The 21,673-nt window shown below is 43.1% G+C and overlaps 1 protein-coding gene across 1 annotated transcript in view; it reads right to left on the reverse strand.

The window, feature by feature from the left end:
* Positions 1-297: 297 nt before the first annotated feature.
* GTF2B (general transcription factor IIB) overlaps positions 298-21,673 on the reverse strand; it is a 44,234-nt gene continuing 22,858 nt past the window's right edge. Inside the window, exons 3-7 of the mRNA XM_004582069.3 lie at positions 8,090-8,223; positions 5,177-5,323; positions 4,916-5,045; positions 2,790-3,071; positions 298-708 (exon numbers count right to left, since the gene is read on the reverse strand). Of these exons, the coding sequence (XP_004582126.1) occupies positions 575-708; positions 2,790-3,071; positions 4,916-5,045; positions 5,177-5,323; positions 8,090-8,223 (827 nt within the window). The 3' untranslated portion in view covers positions 298-574. The remainder of the gene's footprint in view (positions 709-2,789; positions 3,072-4,915; positions 5,046-5,176; positions 5,324-8,089; positions 8,224-21,673) is intronic.

Consider the following 21,673-nt stretch of genomic DNA (forward strand, 5'->3'; position numbering starts at 1 on the left):
ACATTTCTTGTATTGTAATAAATGTCATACTTGTGCATCCTTTCAAACTGCCAACTAAACAACTGACTATATGGTGGATAGCTGCCAACTAAATAACTAAATATGCAGTGGATAGTAACAACGTTTCTCAAAAGCTTTTGCTACATTCATTTTATTTAAGACAAAACAAAACAAAAAAACCCACAAAACCCTAAATATCTTAAAAAATAACAATAAGGAGCTCAAACAGCTTTATCAGCTGCCAACACTATGCATTATTTGATATATTCTACATTACAAATCACAGTAACAAAAACCTTTGGCTTTGAAAAATTGTTTTTATTCATCATGTAATTTCAAATATCTTCCAAAATACAGTATCCTAGATTGCTACAAAAGAAAGCAAATTCAATAAGAAATTTAAATCATTAAATATGTTTCACTAGTATATACATATAGAATGCCAAGCAATAACATGTAGCCCTGGAATGCGTACCACGTCCTTTTCCTCCTTAAAGGATCAACCCAGTCTTCTGGGTGACGTACAATAGGTAAAGTTCTGTGTACATACGAGTTTGATGTTGGCTGCCTCAACTTAAAGCTGTGGCAGTTTGTCCACTGGGGTGTCAAATTTGAAATCTGTAGGAAATAAATCTGGGGCTCGAGGATAAATTAATCTGTAGGACTGTCTGATTGTAACATCAGCAACGCCAGCGATATCTCCAATTTCTAAAAGACAAAAATTAAATTATAAGTATATTTCCATTTTCTTTCTTTTTCTACTATCAAAGTGAAAAACAAAACCAAAATACTGATTTTTAAAAGGCTGATTAAATATTTTTATTCTTAGAGAGCAGGAGCAAAAGTGAACAGCAGTGATGGGCTGCTTCTGACCCCTGAAAAGACTGTCACGGGGTAGGCACTGTGGAGCACTGGGTTAAGCCTCTACCTGTGGTGCTGGAATCCCACATGGGTACTGCTTCAATTCCAAGTTGCTCTACTTCTGACACAACTCTCTGCTTAACTGTCCAGGAAACCAGCAAAGATGGCCTAAGTGTTTAGGTCCTTGCACCCATGTGGGAGACCTGGAAGAAGCCCTAGGCTCCTGGCTTCAGACCAGCTCAGATGCGCTCATTTGGGGAGTGAAACTGTGATGATCTATCTATCTGTTTGTACTCAGTCTTTGTAAATCTGACTTTCAAATACAAATAAACTAGGGTCCAGATCAGTAACCTAGGTAGGGAGCAAGGCAGCTGAAGTCCTCGCCTTGCACACACCAGGATCCCATATGAGCTCCAGTTTGTGTCCTGGTGGCCCTGCTTCCCATCCAATTCCCTGCTTGTGTCCTGGAAAAGCAGTGGAGCATGGCCCAAAGCCTTGGGACCCTGAACTAGCATGGGAAACCAGGAGGAGGCTCCTGGCTCCTGGCTTCAGATCAGCCTAGCTACGCCCATTGCGACTTCTTGGGGAGTGAATCAGACGGAAGATCTTCCTCCTCTCTGACTTTCAAAACAAATCTTTAAAAATAAATAAAACAAAATAAACCTTAAAAAAAAAAGGTTCTCATTAGCTTTAAATTAGCATACCAGTGAGTGGTAATTATTATACTGGGCACTATATATATCTAACTTTCCAATAAAAATAAAAATACATCTTGAAAAAAAGGAAACCAAAATTGGTTTTTAAAATTTTTATTAGATTTACAGAGAGGAGAAACGGAGAAAAAGATCTTCCAAATGCTGTTTCACTCCCCAAATAGCCGCAACCACTGGAGCCAAATAGATCTGAAGGCAGGAACCAGGAGCTTCCATGTGGGTGCAGGGCCCCAAGCACCTGGGGCACCCCCTACTGCTTTCCCATACCACAAGCAGGGAGCTGGATGGGACGTGGAACAGCTGGGATATGAACCAATGCCCATATGGGAGGCTGGTGCTTGAAAGTGGAGGATTAGCTGCTTGAGCCAAGGAGCCGGGCCCAAAGAAGTTATTATTTATTCTTCATTTAAAACTGACTTCTCTTTTTTTAATTATAGAAGTTTATTAATAACTCAATGTTTTTGTTTGAAAGATTCCCTTAAATATTAAATTTGAAAGTGGCTTCAGAAGGCTGAACTACTTCTATCTACTTATTTTAGAATTTCCATTAAGAAAACTGTGAACTGTATGGAAAGAAAAACAGACAAGGCTTTACATAATGTTACATTTTGGATCTGTAGGGTACCACACCAACTAGTGAGCAATAAAGCAGGCATTCTTGATGGTCATGATTTAAAAAGTTAAGTTTTGGGGGTGAGGGGAGAGGAAGATTCAAAATGATCAGAAATGCTTAGGTTAAAAAATTAAGAGTATGTTTTTATTCAGGGCTATGACATCTTTATATATGAGCCACTTAAAAAAACGAAATATTTTCCTAAGTCAGAGTTTTAGGGTGGGTTCTTGGCACAGTGGCTAAGCTGCAGCTTGGGACGCGCGTACCCCAAATTTCTGAACCTGGATTAGATCTGCTGCTGTTCAGAATCTAGCTTCTTCTTCCTGGAACCTGCAGGAGGCAGCAGGTGACAGCCCAAGTACTTATTCCCCGCTACCCACACCTGAGAGCAGGGTGGAATTTGCAGCCAAGTCCAGATGCAAGTGTTGTGGACATTTGGGCCTGAACCAGTGGATGGAAGAGCCATCTCTATCTCTGCCTCTCTGCCTTTCAAATTGCCCCCCAAAATGAAGAGTTCTGGACACTGACCTGCTTTACACAGAAAACAGAAAATCAATCCAGGTTCATGGCTTCATTACCACTCTTCTGGATAAACATCTTACCTTTTTGGGTCCTCTTCTCAGCTGACGCCTGTGAGGCCATGTAAATGGCTGCCGCTGCCACAGATATTGGGCTCCTCCCGGGAACCAAGTCCAGCTCCACAGCTTTACGAGCTATATGCGTAGCTGCCATCTGCACTTGTTTAGGAAGGCAGAGGTTGGAACAGAATCTGGACATGAAGTCCCCAGTTGTTATCAAATCCACACTGGTTTCTAAAGCCTTCAAAATGAGTTTAAAACATCGGCCAATCTCTTTCTTAGAAATTCGTGATACGGCACATATTTCTGGAAGAAAAAAATATAAGGAAGTTAAATCAAGAGAACTGTTATTTCTAATTATGAAAATAAAATATTCTAGCTATATAAAGTCAAGCATGCCTTAATAAAACCCTAGGCCATGTTATAATAATTTCCATGGAGCTAATTAATAACCCTACTGTTAATTTACATGACCATCACACTTAAAAGGTAAATTTAGGTTTTAAAACTTTTCACATTTTTCCTTCTTTGCATTTCTAAATGATCAGTGTCAAGGGGATGAAAGCAGACACTCCAGCCCAGAGAATGCCTCCACAGCTGCAGTGGCCCGTGCAGGGGCTCCTGTCATCACACACTAGAGCAAAATGACATTACAGTGTTCAACCCAACGTTTTCACGATCAATCCAGCAAAAGTCTGTTTTAGTTATAAAAAGATGATGACAACTGGCGCTACCTCTTCCTGCTGGACTAAGAAAACATGTAAAAAGATAAATATTCTCCGGATGAAAGGGTATTCAGCATAACTGAACTTTGGCAGCGAAAGTTCAGTCCCAGCACAACACTGTACACTGGCAGCATGAATAACTGCAACAGGAGTGGAAATAACCAATCCTCTCAAAGTTTCAAGTGTGAAAATGATAAATACTCTAAATACTTCGAGCAGAGAAGCTTCACTGATGCAAAGTTTTGACTTCCTCACTCATAAACCCTGTGCTGTGAGTGGAGCTCCTTTCTTAAATCTGATATACAGACTTACAACCACCAAAGGTCTACTTGGGTTTAAAAGCCCACAAAACATGGTTAGTCAAAATATGTAGTAGGGGGCCCGGCGCCATGGCCTAGTGGCTAAAGTCCTCACCGTGAACACCCCGGGATCCCATATGGACGCTGGTTCTAATCCCAGCAGCTCCACTTTTCATCCAGCTCGCTGCTTGTGGCCTGGGAAAGCAGTCGAGGACGGCCCAATGCTTTAGGACCCTGCACCCGCGTGGGAGACCCGGAAGAGGCTCCTGGTTCCCGGCTTTGGATGGGCGCAGCACCGCCGTCACTTGGGGAATGAATTACCGTACGGAAGATCTTCCTCTCTGTCTCTCCTCCTCTCTGTATATCTGACTTTGTAATAATAAATAAATAAAAATAAATCTTTAAAAAATATATATATAGTAGGGGTGAGTGTCATGGCACAGAAGCAGTGTGAAGCCACCATTTGAGAAACAACACTGCCTATCAGAGTGCATGGACTGGGATACTTTCAACTCAGCTTGCTAACTAGTATGTCTGAGAGGCAGAACACAAAAGATCTCACTTTTTTTTTTAAAACATTTTACGAGCACGGCTGGTCACCCACACAGGCATTGGTTTGCATTGTTGCTACGCCTCTTCCAATCCAGCACCCGTCTTATGGCCTAAGAAAGCAGCACAGGATGGCTCAAGTCCTTAGGTCCCTGCACCTGTGTGGGGAGATCCAGAAGCTCCTGGCTTTGAAACATCTCAGTCCAAGTTGTGGCCACTTGGGGAGTGACTCAGTGGACAAAGGATCTTCCTCTCTGTCTCTCCTCTTTAACTCTTTCAAGTTAAAATAAATCATAGATACACACACACACACACACACACAGTTACTAGCAAAGAATACTGTGAGCTAAGATGGATTAATTGAAACAGCTCTATGAGTACATGAATAGCCAGAACAGAACACATTCCATAACATCACTGCTCAGTAAGGTCAACACATGAATTCTTCAAAGACCAAAGCAGGCACAGACAAATGATATTCAGGCAGATTACTATTTTAAACAATTAAGATACAACCTGGTTTCTAAGTCAAAGTTGCTGGACACTGGTCTGGCACTTTATGGAACTCCAGCCTTACCTTTAAATGTCCGAGGAACCCCTTCTTGTCTACAGGCAATGTAGAGACAAGCAGAGGCTATGGCATCATTAGCTCTTCCCTTCAGGCTCTTCTGTTCATACACTTGCTTGAATAAATTATTTGTTCGATCCTTCAAAGTAGAAAAACTAAGTTAAATTAACCCTAGGTCATTTAGTAAGTTGTAATATCAAAATCTCACATGTTCATTAAATTATGCTAAGTAAATACCAGAACAGCATAAAGGAGGTGACAAGAACTTACAACTATATTTCGAGGGAGGTTGATTCGGTCTGCCATGGTCGTGATTTCCTTGAATGCATTCATCATTGCTCGATCAGAACTGCTCATTGCTCTCCGATTCTGGTACTTAGAATTGCCAAACTCATCAAAACTAGCAGCTCCAGTACCCTATAAAATAAAGCTTTATAATTTTACCAAAGCTTTATATGTACAATTTCTAGGAAAACATATCTGACTTCACATGCCCAAGAAATGCACTGCTCAGTATGTTTCTAAGCTCTTTAAAAGTACAGAAAAGTAAAGATTAAAGTTCAATTCTATTTATAAATGAATACTAAGTATTACAGAACAATTTTACTGCATAGTAAAAGATAGCTTCTCATTAACAAGTAAAGACTATTCCAGTCACATAAGATATACATTAAAAAATCTAAACATAAAGCATCATATGAACAGGCCTAACGAGAAAAAAAAAACATATGACTGTCTCCAAGTACTAAAAACAGTTAAGTGAACAAAGCTCAAAATTCATTTTTGATAAAAACTAATTTAATACACAGAGATGAGTACTTTTATTTGAAAATCATGTCCTTGGCTCACAGCAGCCATAAGATTAATGGGGAAAAAAAAAAATCACCATTACCATCAAAATGAAATGACAGATAAAAGTACTTCTATAACTGCTTTGATTACACTACAAGAGAAAAACTAGCTAAATATTATAAAACAAGAGAAATATATAAAGTACAAAATAGGAAAAAAGGTGGCAAACTACTTACAGATTTGTAAAGCTCTAATATTAAAAAAAAAAAAAGAAAATCTCCAAAAACTGTTGCCATAAGAGACTTTAAGGTGACAAAGATCAAGAAACAGAAATCAATTAAGCCCTCACATATAATCAGAAAACAAAAGAAAATATTACAATTATTACAGCAGTAGCAATAACAAAAATAAACAGGAATAATAATGTAGAAAATTTCAAAATATCGCTGATGGACTAATAAGACCTAAGGAAACGAAAGTTACAACATGTTTCTGAAGAAGATAACTTAACAGTAAGTAATATTTCCCTAAGTCAACCTGCAAATAAATCTAACCAAACCCCAGTCAATATATGTAATGACAAAAGACTTATTATTGTTTTTTAAAGATTCATTTATTTTTATTGGAAAGGCAAATATACAGAAGAGGAGAGACAGAAAGATCCTCCATCTGCTGGTCCACTCCGCAAGTGGTCACAATGGCCAGAGCTGAGCTGCTCTGAAGCCAGGAGCCAGGAGCTTCCTTAGGGTCTCCCACACAGGAGTCCCAAGGCCATTGTGACCACCATATGGGATCCTGGGCAAGGCAAGGACGTCAGCAACTAGGCTACTGTTCCAGGCCTGCTTATTCTTTTTTTAAACAGGAAAGCCTAACTTTTAAACAGGAAAGACAAGTTAGGAAAATGCTAAAAAATAATTAAAGAGGGAAGGTTAATGTTACAGTGTGGGAAATGGTATTTTACTAACTTGGGCAGGAAAGGAAAGAAGATCCGTAAGTATTCTCAAAGCATACAGAAACTTAGTGTATGATTAAATGCAGCAGCTTTAAAGTTTTTCTTTTTTGCCATTTAAGTATAAATAGCAGTTACCTGTTTTTGTCAGGGAAAGGGGACTGCAATGAGAACTGAGTTTGGGCAGTGTCAAAAAACCTTATTCCTTTTAAACTTTTGCTTTTGTGTAATATTTTCTATTTAAAAAATTAAGCATTAAAAAGTCACAGTGTCAGAAATCTAGCATGTTGGCTCAAATGGCTAATCTTCCACCTCCAAGAGCTGGCATCCCAATATGGACACTGGTCCATGTCCCAGCTGATCCACTTCCCTTCTGGCTCCCTACTTATGGCTTGTTAAGTAGCAGAGGATGGCCCACAGCCTGGGGATTCTGCACCCATGTAGGAGACCCGGAGGGGAATCCTGGCTCCTGATAAGCTCAACTCTGGTCACTGCAGCCATTTAGAGTGAACCAGCAGATGGAAGATCTTTCTCTCTGCCTCTCCTCTTGTAAATCTGTCTGTTCAATAAAAGTAAATCTTTAAGAAAAACAAAAGTGTCAGTTGGAATTTTCCATTTTAAAATATATACATAAAAGTACATATTTCTTACCCAGCCTATAAGGCTAAAGCAAACAAAGACACAATAAGTTAAGACATTTCTGAATGTACTACTGAAAACTTTTAGGTCGAGTTATACCACGTTTTTTTTATGTGATTTGTAAGTTATCAGTGCATAAAGGATGAGCTTTTTTTTCCCCATGATACCTTCATCTTCTTAAACACCGACTACACAGTAGGAGGAATTGTTTTGAAATAAAATATACACTCATCCTTGATTAGTCCTCTGGAATACTGCCACTATGATTTCCAATTCAGGTAACACAGCAACAAAGAGCCAGGCTGCCAGGAAAACAATGTTACTGCCTTACATAATAATATCAGCTTCCATTTACTGAGCATTTTACACAATCATGCTGTGATACAACCCACCAGAACCCATCAACACCTCTATAATGTACGCTCACATTTTACAGATGAAGAATGTGAAGTTTAGGGAAGGCAAGTTCACCATTAGAATATATACTGAGCTTCCATTTGTCTTAGGTGGTAGGGAGGTTAAAGAGAATATTTTGATAATATTCTCCAAATATTTTGATATTAACTCAAATAATATAATATTTGATGTTAACTCATAAAGACATACTGTTAAAATGTTTTTTGTTAAAAAAAAAAAGAGGAAGGAGGAGCTGAGAGATATGGTTTCTCCTATAATTAGATACGCACAAACCAGTCATCATTTACAATATTAATGACCTTATTCACAGCTCAGGATTTCCCACTAGGACAGTAACACTGGTCACCCTAGACGTGATATTTCCTGCCAAAAAGACTTATTATTACCTTGCCAATCATGGTAGACAAATCTCCATCACTCAGAAGAGGATTTTGAGAATCTCCAACTCGAGAAGGATCTTTCGTTGCTTTGTCATTGCTGAAAGTTCTCCATTCAGATCCCACATCAATAACCCGGTCACCTAAGAATACAAGCAGACATCTAAATGCTTCGTCAAAATTAATTGATGACATTGGCCCACGTCAGCCCTTTTACTCCAAAGAAATCTCAAAATCAACAACACACCTCCTTTTCAAAGTGGTGTCAACCCACTGTCCTGACGCCTCCCTTTAACTACCATGCGTGTCCATGAGTAATCCCTTTGAAATAGTCTGTTAAACTCTAACTCTCAAAAGAAAACAGAACTGGTCAAATAAATAAGAATGCTATTTGAATGTTACAAACTCATGATTCACAGTATTTTGCAAAAAACTTTGCAGTAGACATGAAAATATAACACATAACCTAAGAAATCCCCAAGTTTTTATCAGAAGTACTTTGCAGAAAGCAAGGGTAAATTTATGTTTCAAAGTACAAGCTGCATCTGTTGGTTCACTCCCCAGATGACCACAATATCCAGGGCCAGGCTGGACTGAAGTCAATGCTTTCTTGCAGGTCTCCCACATGACTGGCACTGGTCCAAATGCCTGGGCATCTTCCGCTTCTTCTCCCTGGCCACCAGCAGGGAGCTGAATATGAAGTAGAGCTGCTGGGATTCCAGTGTTGTACGAGGTGGCTTTACCTGCTACACCAAATGCCAGCCCTGACCATGCCAACTCTTACCGCACATCAAACAAAAGCTCACAGAGTTAATGTTCATATTCTAACCCTAGTAGTATATTTAAAAAAACAAATGCACAGAATGATTCATTCTGAAAGACTGGAAAAGTTCTTTTTGTCTCTGACTACTATACTGATTACTTAGGAGAAACCAGACAATGACCTGGACTAGCGCATTCGTGTCACAATGGAACTGACTTCAGAGATAGGGTCCCCTTCTGCTATCGCTGCATGCAGTGAGAATAACCAGGGAAAGCAGAAGCCAAGAGATCAACTGTAAGGCAGTTCAACCACTTCAGAACAATGTGTTGGCGCAAACAAGGAAGAGGCTAAAAGGGGTGGGATGTCAGCATTTCTTTTTTTTTTTAAAGCATCAATAAAACTCTGGGAAACAATTCTCTAATTAAATGTTACAACTCACACTTCGTCACTGTTCCTGAAGTGTCAGCATGCCTACGAATCAACAATTTTCAGAGGTCACAACCGACTGATTTTCATAAGCTCCTTTTACTATGTTTATATTACAAACACAAGAACAGATTAAAGCAAAATTTAGCCCTATTATTAGTATCCAGCAATTAAAGCGATACTATGGTATTCACTACATATGTGTTTTCAATGACAAAAAAGTGACGAACTTTCCTATTTAACAATGTAAGAATACAAATAAGCACAAAACAAAATTAGGATGACGTTCAAATCTGGAATTCCTTAGTATAAGTTTCTTGAAAAAAAAAAAATTAGGGGTAAGCGTTTGGCCTTGCAGTTACAACTCTGCATCAGTGTGTCTGGGTTTCAACTTCGATTCAGTAGCTCCAGGTTCCAGCTGCCTGTTAGCGGCTTCCTGGGAGACAAGAGGTAACAGCTCAGGTACCTGGTCTGTGGCATCATGCCAGAGACACGGATCAAGTTCCCAGCTCTTTGCCTCAGCCCAGATCAGTCCAAGTTATTGCAAGCATTTGGGAAGTACACCAGTGGCTCTCCCTCTGCCAACCCTCTTCAAAAAGTAGGCATTTCACCTGGCAGGAAGATTCCTAGTAAGACACTTGCATCCCACATTGGTGTACTTGGGTTTTAGTCCTAATTCTGCTTGTGAATCCAGCTGCCTGCTGTGCCTTGGTAGGTAGTAGGTGACAGTAAGTAACTGGGTTCCTGCCATCCATGTGGAAGACTTGAGCCGCAGGACTGAGATCCCGGCTCCCAACTTCAGCCTGGCACAGCCTGGCCACCAGAGTGAACCAGCAAAAGGAAGCTCTCTGTAGTCTCTCTCTCTCTGCCTCTGAGTTTCTAAACTCACTTCAGAAAATGAATGAACACATGTATACATACATATTCACCTAGATCTGTATAAGGGAGATTATCATACCAAGAAGTGAAGATACACTGCAGTATGCATCCCTACTCCTAAATAAAAGGACTCCCAAATGAAACGGCTAAATATATCTTTTTTTTTAAAGATTTATTTATTTCCATTACAAAATCAGATATACAGAAAAGAGGAGGGACAAACAGGAAGATCTTCCGTCCAATGATTCACTCCCCAAGTGAGCCCAACGGCCAGTGCTGCGCCCATCAGAAGTCGGGAACCAGGAACCTTTTCCGGGTTTCCCACGCGGGTGCAGGGTCCCAAGGCCTTGGGCCATCCTTGACTGCTTTCCCAGGCCACAAGCAGGGAGCTGGATGGGAAGTGGAGCTGCTGGGACCAGAACCAGAGCCCATATGGATTCCCAGGGCACCCATATGGGATCCCGGGGCGCCCAAGGTGAGGACTTCACCCGCTAGGCCACGGCGCCGGGCCCGGTTAAATATATCTTAAAAATAGGATGCTAGACTCTCTTACCATGGTCTATATCTACAATGTCAGGATACACTCAAAGAGAATGACAGCCTTGGACTGTTGCTGATAAACTATCCTATCCTAATAATACAGAGGAAAACAGCTGGCCCGGGGGGATTGAAGGGGAAGTCCCTGAGCCCATGGAACTGTATTATGAATTTTTTTTTAAGTTATCACAACTTAAACTTTCAAAAGAAACATTTATTCATTAATTATTTGAAGGGCAGAGTGTCAGAAAGACGGAGGGGGACAGCTACAGACAGAGTGATCTACCATTCAATGATTCTCTGCCCAAATGCTGCAACGCTTGGGGCCTTCAGCAAACATTAGCAGTGAGCTGCATCTGACATGGAACAGCTGGAACTACTGCTAGCAGCTCACAGGGGATGCGGCATTTCATGGAACTGAGTAACTAACTGTTCTAAAACACTGCCCCCCCCAAATTACAGAAAACACACACACACTTGACAGGCAGAGAAATGGATAGAATAAAAGATGGTGCAAGCTCCCATCAGTTGGTTTATATCCCAACTGCCTGTGATGGCCAGTGTTGCAGCCAAGAACTTATCCCAAGACCTCCACTTGCATGGCAAGAACTCAATTACCTGGGTCTGCTTTATCAGGAGGTTGGAGTCAGGAGTCAGAGCTAGACTTCAACCTAGGTGGGATGAGAGCATCTTAACCACTAGCTCAAACACCTACCCCAATTTATAATATGCTTAATTAACACAAATGACTACATTAAGAGAATGAATAGGGCCCAGTGGCTAAAGTCCTCGCCTTGAACGTGCTGGGATCCCATATGGGCGCCGGTTCTAATCACAGCAGCTCCGCTTCCCACCCAGCTCCCTGCTTGTGGTCTGGGAAAGCAGTCGAGGACGGCCCAATGCATTGGGACCCTGCACCCGCGTGGGAGACCTGGAAGAGCTCCTGGATCCTGGCTTTAGATCGGCCCAACACCGGCCATTGTGGTAACTTGGGGAGTGAATCATCGGACGGAAGATCTTCCTCTCTGTCTCTCCTCCTCTATATATATATATCTGACTTTGCAATGAAAATAAATAAAACTTTTTTAAAAAAAGAGAATGAATCAAAAGGAGGTTGGTATGCCTGTATTTTAAATCTAGAAATTGAAGATATCACATTAGTTACCAAGATGCTTCATTTCACAACATCTTCCTTTTGTTCCCAAAGAGCCACAAGTTTTATTGTTTGCTCTATAGCAAAGATGAATATGTAAAGAAAAAAGGCAGCCTCATCCTCATAATTGTGTAAATAGAAAAAGCCAGCACTGAATAGTGATGTAATTTCTTCACATATGTGGACACGGATCTAAATGACTCATTCAAGAATTTGCAGTCTGCACTGCACTAAGAAACATTCATTCCCCCTTTTTATATTTAACTGCTCAAAATGATATAATTTTTTTTTCAAAATAACTCAGCATATTACAAGCTACAATGAGCCTAGCAGATTAAGTGCACAAGTAACAAGAAAAAAAGCAAGATCATTCAGGGAAAAAAAAATCAGAACATGTAAGAAAAAAATTAAATGAAGCAGGGAAGCAGGATTATAAAAAAAAATGGTACCGGAAAAAAATCCTGTAATGTACAATCTTTTCAAAAGATACGTACTGCAAAGTAGCCAGAATGTTTGGGTATAACGAGCTGCCAGGTAATCTCTAGATCACACACACCCTATTTATGTATATATGTATGAATATATGCATGCATATATATTTTAGTTCCCTTTCCCTCCCCCTCTTTTTAAAAATATTTATTATTTTTATTGGAAAGTCAGATTTATAAAAAGAAGGAGTGATAGGAAGATTTTCCATCTGCTAGTTCACTCCCCAAGTGGCTTGGCCAGAGCTGAGCTAATTCAAAGCCAGGAGCCTCGAGCATCTTCTGGGTCTCCCATGCCGATGCAGGGTCCCAAGGATGGGCTGTACTCTACCACTTTCCCAGGCCACAAGCAGGCAGCTGGGTGGCAAGTGGAGCTGCCGGGACAAGAACTGGCACTCAACTGGGATCCCAGCAGATGCAAAGTAGGATTTAGGCCCTTTCCTTCCTTTTTTTCTCTCCCTTTCTTTTTAAAAGAACAAGTAAGCCAAACTGACAACATGGGATGGACAGCTAAATCATCCACCGTACTGGAAACTGATGAACCCCTTGCATCTTATGACACTCACAAGAAAAAGTACAAAAAGGAATGAAAAACGATACAAGTTGCAGCTACAAAGATGAAGGATCCTAAACAATTTCTGGGACATGGACTAACTGGATGAAATGAGTAATCTAGAATAACAGTTAATGTGGCAATACTGACAGATAAGCTAAGAAACTGTATGAGACTTCTTTTTTTTTTTTTTTTTAAGATTTATTTTATTTTTATCACAAAGTCAGATATACTGAGAGGAGGAGAGACAGAGAGGAAGTGGAGCTGCCGGGATTAGAACCAGCGGCCATATGGGATCAAGGCAAGGACCCTAGCCACCAGGCCACGCCGCTGAGCCCCTGTATGAGACTTCTAAACACATTCTGTGACTTTATGAAAAATAGAATCCAAATACTTACAAAATACTGGAAATCAAGAATAGAATATGAACTTTACCAAAATTTGGTATTACTAAGCATGCTTGGCATGTGGAGGGTTAGTAGTCCTTTGCCAGCTATGCCACATATTCCTTCCAACATCTGCATCTAGAACAATCCACTTCCTGGTACCCTGCTGCTCTCCACACTTAAGAAAATGCAGTCCAGGAACCTCCAACTCAGGCAGTTTCTAGATTTCCTTTTTTTTGTACACAGGGTTTTACATCTGCCATCAGGTAGAGAACCTCTTGTCCTCCTCCCCTTGTATAGAACAACTGTCACTGTGAAGCAGGCTTCCCCACTATAGGCAAGATGAATACAGGGCATTAGTCCTGAATTTGCTACACCAGGAAATAATGGCCCATTTACAGGAAACACAGGCAAAGAAATTTCTAAGGACAGAAAGTAATACCATGCTTGTTGCAGAGTGCAAATGACAGCAAGAGGCATAGCAGGCTTCTGAAGAAAGTGAAATGTTCTGCATACTCTCATGTTTGTGACAATGGCTTATGCACTGGGAAAACTCAAGCTGTTTATTTCATTTGTGCATTTTATTGTATGCAATTATACTTCATAAATTAAAAACACATAAGGGCCAGTGTGGTTGGTTCATTAGGCTAATTCTCTGTGCTGTGGTACTGGCATAGCATATGGGTGCCAGTGCTTGTCCTGGCTATTCCACCTCCCATCCACTTTCTGCTAATGGCCCAGGAAGGCAACAGAGAATAACCCAAGTCCCTGGGACCCTACCACCACATGGGAGAACGAGGGGAAGATTCTGGCTCTCAGCTAAAATTATCTCTGCTCTGGCCATTGGTGCCAGAGGATGGAAGATCTTTATCTCTCCCCCTCTCTCGCCTGTCAAACATCTTTTTAAAAAAATTAATACATACTCTTTGGATGTACCGCGATGGACCTTGGGAGGATTTTTCCCAACCTTGGAGCAACAAAACCAACAGTGTCTCAGACCTATGAAATACCTTCAGATATACCTTCAGCAATACCTTCAGAACATTCTTCTCTATATCGGGGTTTCTAAGAAGTTTCATGAAGTGGACACACCCCATCTCTGGGTACTGATGTAGTGTGGCATATGGGAGTGTACCCCCCAACCCCTAGGTACAGGAGAAAAAGGAAGAAAATTCACTGGACGCATTTGTCCCCATTCACCCCATGCCTTCACCCTTCCCACCCTAATCAGTGGTCCTCATGGGCATGCATCCTTGTCAACTATGTAAACAACATCAGAAGTAAATCCTGGGGCAGGCACTGAGGCATCACAGGCTAAGCTTCTGCCTGTGGCACCACCATTCCACATAGGCACTAGTCTGTGTCCCAGCTGCTCCACTTCTGATCCTGCTTCCTGCTTATGGCCTGGGAGAGCAGCAGAGGATGGCTCAGGTCCCCGGATCCTGGTGCTAGTCTGGCCTGGCTCAACCCCAGTCCATGTGGCCATTCTGGGAGTGAAACAGTGGGATATTTATTTAATTCAAATCAATCAATCTTTTTTTAAAAGGGTCTTTCAATAGCTGTCCACTGCTCATATAGCACTTCATCTTTCCATTCTCAATGACAGAGATGTGTGGCAAAAAGACAAAAGGTTTAATATTAAATTCTACAGACCTGGAATTAAGAGGCTCTGTCACTTATGAGACAGAAACTTTTGCTCCACTACTTATATATTCTTAGCCTCAGCTTCCCTGTCTACAAAATGAAACAAGAAAAACTACCCCAAAGGACAGTGTGCTAATCAGGTAAGATTAGTAACTGTCCAGTGCTTAAGACAAAGTTATACCCAAATTAAAAATGTTATATTAGGGCCCGGCGGCGTGGCCTAGCGGCTAAAGTCCTCGCCTTGAAAGCCCCGGGATCCCATATGGGTGCCGGTTCTAATCCCGGCAGCTCCACTTCCCATCCAGCTCCCTGCTTGTGGCCTGGGAAAGCAGTTGAGGACGGCCCAATGCCTTGGGACACTGCACCCGCGTGGGAGACCCGGAAGAGGTTCCAGGTTCCCGGCTTCGGATCGGCGCGCACTGGCCCGTTGCGGCTCACTTGGGGAGTGAATCATCGGACGGAAGATCTTCCTCTCTGTCTCTCCTCCTCTGTGTATATCTGGCTGTAATAAAATGAATAAATCTTAAAAAAAAAAAAATGTTATATTAAGCAAGAAAGTTTTAACTGAAGGATTACAAAGGATGGCAGAACAAAAATTGTAAATGAATACAAATGGGCCTTACTCTAAAAACATGACCTGGCCATTTAAATGAAAACTGGCTATTTCCCTTTCGGAAGCTAATGTATTGGTTATTCAACCCAGTAATCTTGGAATTACTGCAAGTGAACATTAGGTATGCCACAGTCACAGCAATCACTCAAACATATGGCAGCTGACAAACCATGAAAAAGGACATCTCGGGCAGGGAATCAATATTTTTTTTAATAAGTTTAAGAAAAAGAAGAGCATCTGTATTCCTAAAACACCACCTCCCCCCTCCCTCTCTGTATTACACATATAAATATATATTTACATAAAAGTATTTATCCAAAAGGTAAAGTGACAGAGGGTCTGGGCAGTGGAGGATGGCCCAAGTGCTTGGGTTCCTGCAGTCACGTGGGCAACCTGAAGAATTATGTCTCCTCTCTCTGTTAATTCTGCCATTCAAATAAAAATCAACTTGTTAAAGAAAAAAAAAGCTATATTATACATGCAGAATTTGGCAGTCTAAGGCAGGAGACATGGGAAATGTAAAGATGAGATGACAAATCTGAAGTACAGATAATTCCAAACATTAATTTATGGAGCAACAGATTTGTGTTCCTCATTATGTTATCAACATATACCTTGCGTTACGATTTTTGAGAAAGGTGTCCAATCTTACAGCAGATTCTCCAGATGACCTATTACACATTCATGCTTTCGTGTATGAGAGCCAAACAGGTCAAACTGACTCATTTCTCTTTAAAACCTACCTGTTTCCCCTTGTTTTTCTAATACTGCCTTTAAGAATAAAACATTTGGGGCCTGGTGCCATGGCCTAGTGGCTAAAAGTCCTCGCCATGAACATGCCGGGATCCCATATGGGCTCTGGTTCTGGTCCCAGCAGCTCCACTTCCCATCCAGCTCCCTGCTTGTGGCCTGGGAAAGCAGTCAAGGATGGCCCAATGCTTTGGGACCCTGTACCCATGTGGAAGACCTGGAGGAAGCTCCTAGCTCCTGGCTCCGGAATGGCACAGCACCGGCCATTGGGCTCACTTGGGGAGTGAATCATCGGATGGAAGATCTTTCTCTCTGTCTCTCCTCCTCTCTACATATCTGACTTTGCAGTTAAAAATAAATAAATCTTAAAAAAACAATAAAACATTTGGGAATAAGGGGAAAAACAAAAAGCAAAACATTTAATACCCCCAAAGGAAATTAAATCGGCATAGAAGAGAGATATTATTTATACGTTCACACTGCAGCACTACTCATAAGTCAAGACATGGAATTACAATGAATGAATGAATGGACAAAGAAAATATGGGGGCCGACATGATGGTTCAATCAGCTAATCCTCCACCTGTGAGGGCTGAGATCCCATTGAGTGCTAGTTCATGTCCTAGCTGTTCTGCTTCTGATACAGCTCCTTCCTTGTGACCTCGGAAGATAGTGGAGGATGGACCAAAGCCTTGGGACCCTGTACCTAAGTAGGAAACCTGGAAGAAGTTCGTGGCTCCAGCCACGTGGTCATCTGGGGAATGAACCAGCAAATAGAAGAACTTTATGTCTCTCCTCCTCCCTGTAAATATGCCTTTCCAATAAAAACAAGACGTGGGCTGTAATAAATTAGCTTTGCCTGCTGCCTAGAGCACAGGAAAGCTGGCTCTGAGGGGCATGCCTGGTTGGGCAGGGCCATGGTACCTGCCCACGAGTGTCGGGGCAGAGGATGTGCCACATCAGAACCCAAGAACCAGATCTGGGGACAGATTCTGTAGCGGATTTGTGGACCCAGCTCTGTGAGATTGTAGCACTCAGTGTATCTGCATGAGAACTGGGAGAGGTAACATATGAACTCAGGCTGGACAGTGACACTTACAAACACTGGCAGGAGCCTGGGCCTAGGAGGAGTCCAGGGCTGGGCCAGGCTGCAGCATACGCACGCACATGCAAAGATGGGGACTGAGGGCAGACCATGCCAACCAGGGCTGCAGTACCCCCTGCATGTGTGAGATCCAGCGCTGGGAGCAGACCTGGTAGGGGAACTTGGAGAACTTCCATGCTAAGCCATAGCACCCACAGGCACACATGACAGCCAGAGTCAGGTGTGGGCTGGGCTGGGATAGACTACATTTTGCTAGCAAGAGCTGACAGGGTGGGCTGTGACAGGCTAGGTCAAAGCACTTAGTGGCACATGATGAAGATCTGAGGCCAGGAACGGTCTGGTAAGGGAACTGGGAACTCGCCTGCTAGGCTGCAGCTTGTGTAGATCAAACAAGCTGGGCAAGTCTGCAACACCCACTGGCATGCACGTAGTTTGGGTCTGGCGCAAGGGAGATAGGGTTAGGCCCTAGCACCTGCTGGCACTCACAAGAGTCAGAATAGGTAGGTACAGGATGGCCTGGCATAGATGAGGTATTCATCAGTTCGCATGAAAGCTGGGTCTGGGGTGAGCCAGATTGGGCTAAGCTATAGCACCTGCTGGGCTAGGCCTCAGCAGCCAGGACTGGAAGCAGGCCACGTCAGGCTGGGCCACAGCACTTGCCAGCATACATGAGATCTGAGGCTGGGAGCAGATTAGTAGGGGAACTTGAGCAACTCCCCTGCTAGTCTGCTGTTCCCACTGGTGAGCATGAGATCTGGAGATGGGGGAAGGTCAGGCCAGGTTATAGTTCCGGTTAGCACACATATTGGGGGGGGGGGTCCTGGGGTGGGTCAGAGTGGGTCAGTCTGCAGCACACTGACAAGAGCCATGAGCCAAGATGGGGTGCAGACCAGGCTAGGCTGCATCACAATACCCACATGAGGGCCAGGACTGGGTGTGAGCCAGGATGTAGTACCTGCCGGTGAATGCCAAGACAGGTGGCCATGCCACGGCAGACTGAGTCATAGCACCCACTGGCACTCATCAAGACCCAAGGCTGGGATTGGGCCTGGTAGAGGAACTTTAGGGACTCCCTGCTAGATTGCTACTTCTATTGGTGAGTGTGATAGCTGGGACTAGAGGCAGGTCGGTCAAGGAGGGCTGCAGCACCTGTCAGCTGGCATGTGGGCTGGGTCTGGGGATGTGCCAGGCTGGATAAGGCTGCTGTATCTGCAAGCGTACACAAAAACCAGAATAGGTGCAGGTTGGCCAGGATAGGCCACAGCACCAGTTGCTAAATATCAGGACTGGGTACAAGTCATGTTAGGCTGGGCCACAGTATCCCTGGCAAGCATAAGATCTGGGGCTGGGAGTAGGCCTTGTAGGGGAACTATGAACACTCCCTACTGGGCTGCAGCTCTGGAGGTGAGCACAAGAACCAGGCTGGGGACAGGCCAGGCTGAGCTAAGCCTTAGCACCTTACCATGAGTGACATGAGATTCAGATGGGATATGGGCAGGGCAGCCTGGGCTAGGTTGCAGCACATAACTGATACACAAAAACTGGGGCGGAGTGGGGGCCTGACGGGGATTATTCAGGGTCGCCCTGACTAGACTGCAGCAGCCACTAACATGCGTGAGGACTGGGTCTGTGGCAGACTGGCTGTGCTAGGCCACATATCCACTGGTTTGCATGAGGTATCAGGCTGGGGTGGAGCTCATCAGGCAGCTGCATCCTCTGGTATGTGCACTGGCTGGCACACATAAAGGTCAAGTCTGAAGTCAGCCCTGGGTGAGTTTTCTTGGGGGAACTACACAACTAGATGACTGGAATAAAACCCCAGTCACAGGGAAAATCACAGGATGTATGGTCTGACCTTAGGGTGCATATATCATGGTTGAGCCTCCGCAGTTACTGATGCCTGGGCAGTGTGCAGCATGTCTACATGCACAGAGCCAACAGAGAACATCAACTTTCTTGCCAAAAGATGGAAAAGCATAGACTAGTGTGATGGCTCAACTGGCTAATCCTCTGTCTGCAAGTACTGGCATCCCATATAGGTGCCAGTTCATGTCCCCATTGCTCCACTAAGCATCCAGCTCCCTGCTTATGACCTGGGAAAGCAATAAAGGATGGCCCAAAGCCTTGGGACCCTGCACTGCTAGGAGAACCAAAAGCTCCTGGCTCCTGGCTCCTGGCTTTGGATCAGCTCTCACCATTTAAGTCATTTGGGGAGTGAACCTGAGGATGAAAGATCTTTCCCTTTATATCTCCTTTTCTCCTTCTCTATGTATATATCTGCCTTTCCAACAAAAATAAATAAATCTTTAAAAAAAATCTATCAAAATCACTAAGTAACGCCCTTAGAATACTCTTCCCACATTAGGGATGTAATGTGTCACCAAATATTGTCCTCTCTCTCTAGGTGCTGATTTAGTCTGATAGTAGGAAGCTCCCTGTCATCTTTCCCCCACAGCAGACAGAAAAAAAGAAAAAAAAAAACAGAACTGAATCATTTGTCCCACCCAACTTCCTCCATACCTTCACCTTCCCACCCTAACTGGAGGCCCACAAGAGCATGCACCTTCAGCAACGCAAACAATATTAAAAACAAAATAAAAAATTAAGAATCAAAATAGTCACAAAAAAGTCAGGGCATGGCAATTTTATGTTGTAACAGCTACTAACAGTAGTTTACTAACCTAACACTTTGCTAACTATAAATCAATGATTATGTAAACATGATTATACTACCACCTAGTGCCCAACTTTTAAAGTGACATCAAGATTGGGAATGAAAAAACTTCAATGATAAGTTATTTAGGGGGCTAGCATTGTGGCATAGCAAGTAAAACTGTCACCTGCAACAGTGTCACCCCATACAGGTACTGGCTCAAGTCCTAGCTATTATACTTCCAATCCATCCACCTGCTAATGATCTAGGACCAAGTCACCTACATGGGAGACCAAGATGAAGCTCCTGACTTTGGTTTAGCCCAGACCTAGCTGTTGCACTCATTTGTTGAATGAACCAGCAGATAAAGAACTGCCTCAGACCTGGCACAGCAGCCTTGTAGCTAGTGTCCTCGCCTTGCACATGCTGGGATCCCACATGGGTGCCAGTTCTAATCCTGGCACCAGTTCTAATCCAGCTCTTTGCTTGCGGCCTGGGAAAGCAGTGGAGGACAGCCCAAAGCCTTGGGATCCTGCACCCGCATTGGAGACCTAGAGGAGGCTCCGGGCTCCTGGCTTTGGATCAGTGCAGCTCCAGCCATTGCGGCTGCTTGGGGAGTAAATCAACTGAGTTTCCACGAAAAACAAATCTTAAAAACAAAACAAAACAAACAAAAAAAACCTCTCTCACTTCCCCCTCTCTAACTCTGAATAAAAAAATGAGTCTTTCACAAATTGGTCCAACTTAAGAGTGTTACCAGCATTTAAGGATCACCAATAAAATGAGATACTTACTATTAATCATAACACTACATGTTTAAATAAAATTCTGTAATTCAACAACAGAAAAAGTCAAGAGCTGGCTAGCATTCTGGGCCTGGCTCATGCTAACTCTATGCTAACTGTGCCAGTGTGCCAGCATACTTGCCTAGTCTTTAAAGCTAAGTCTGCAGGGGGGAAGGTGGGGTAGCTGAGCAGACCACTGTCACCTGCTTGTAAGGGTTCTTGGACCAGGGTGGGGACCACTGAGGGATTTTGATGTGGGCAGAGTTGTACCCATGGGTCTGCCCAAATCACACTGAGCTATTAGTGCATGCAAGTCTGAGCTAGTGGCAGGATGGGCAGAACTTTGAGAACCACTGGCATGGGCGTCTCCAATGCAAGCTGTTGTTCACGGCCAGGTCTCCCAAGGGTTAACTCCACAGCTTAGCTTGTTTCTCAAGGAGTAACAGGATGGGCAATCTTGGCCCGACACATTTAGCCCCTGGCTTGACCGCAAGTTCCCTCTTCCCTGCTTCCCCTTTTTTAAGATGCCCTTGGGGGAGCTTAGGAGTTGTTTGAGCATCGGGATAATACTGGGAGGAACTAGGCAGACTATAAAAGAGGCAGGCTAACCTCAAATAAATGGCATTCTCTTTACAAGAATGACCCACTGTGTGTTGTCTTTTTTGTAACCCTAGCCCCTCCAGTAGGCACTAGGCTCAGGGTACGCAGGTATGCGGGCGTTGCCAACACTGTTGCGCTCACCTGGTGTGTCAGCTGGGGCTGGAGGTGAGTTGGGAAGAGGGCTTACAGAGTTGATAAACCAGGACTCCCTGAGCCAGCCTTCAGCATCTGCTGTTGGGGGGAGGTCCACCAATGGCTCTG

Source organism: Ochotona princeps, chromosome 2 (assembly GCF_030435755.1).
Source record: "Ochotona princeps isolate mOchPri1 chromosome 2, mOchPri1.hap1, whole genome shotgun sequence".
Classification (NCBI taxonomy): Eukaryota; Metazoa; Chordata; class Mammalia; order Lagomorpha; family Ochotonidae; genus Ochotona; species Ochotona princeps.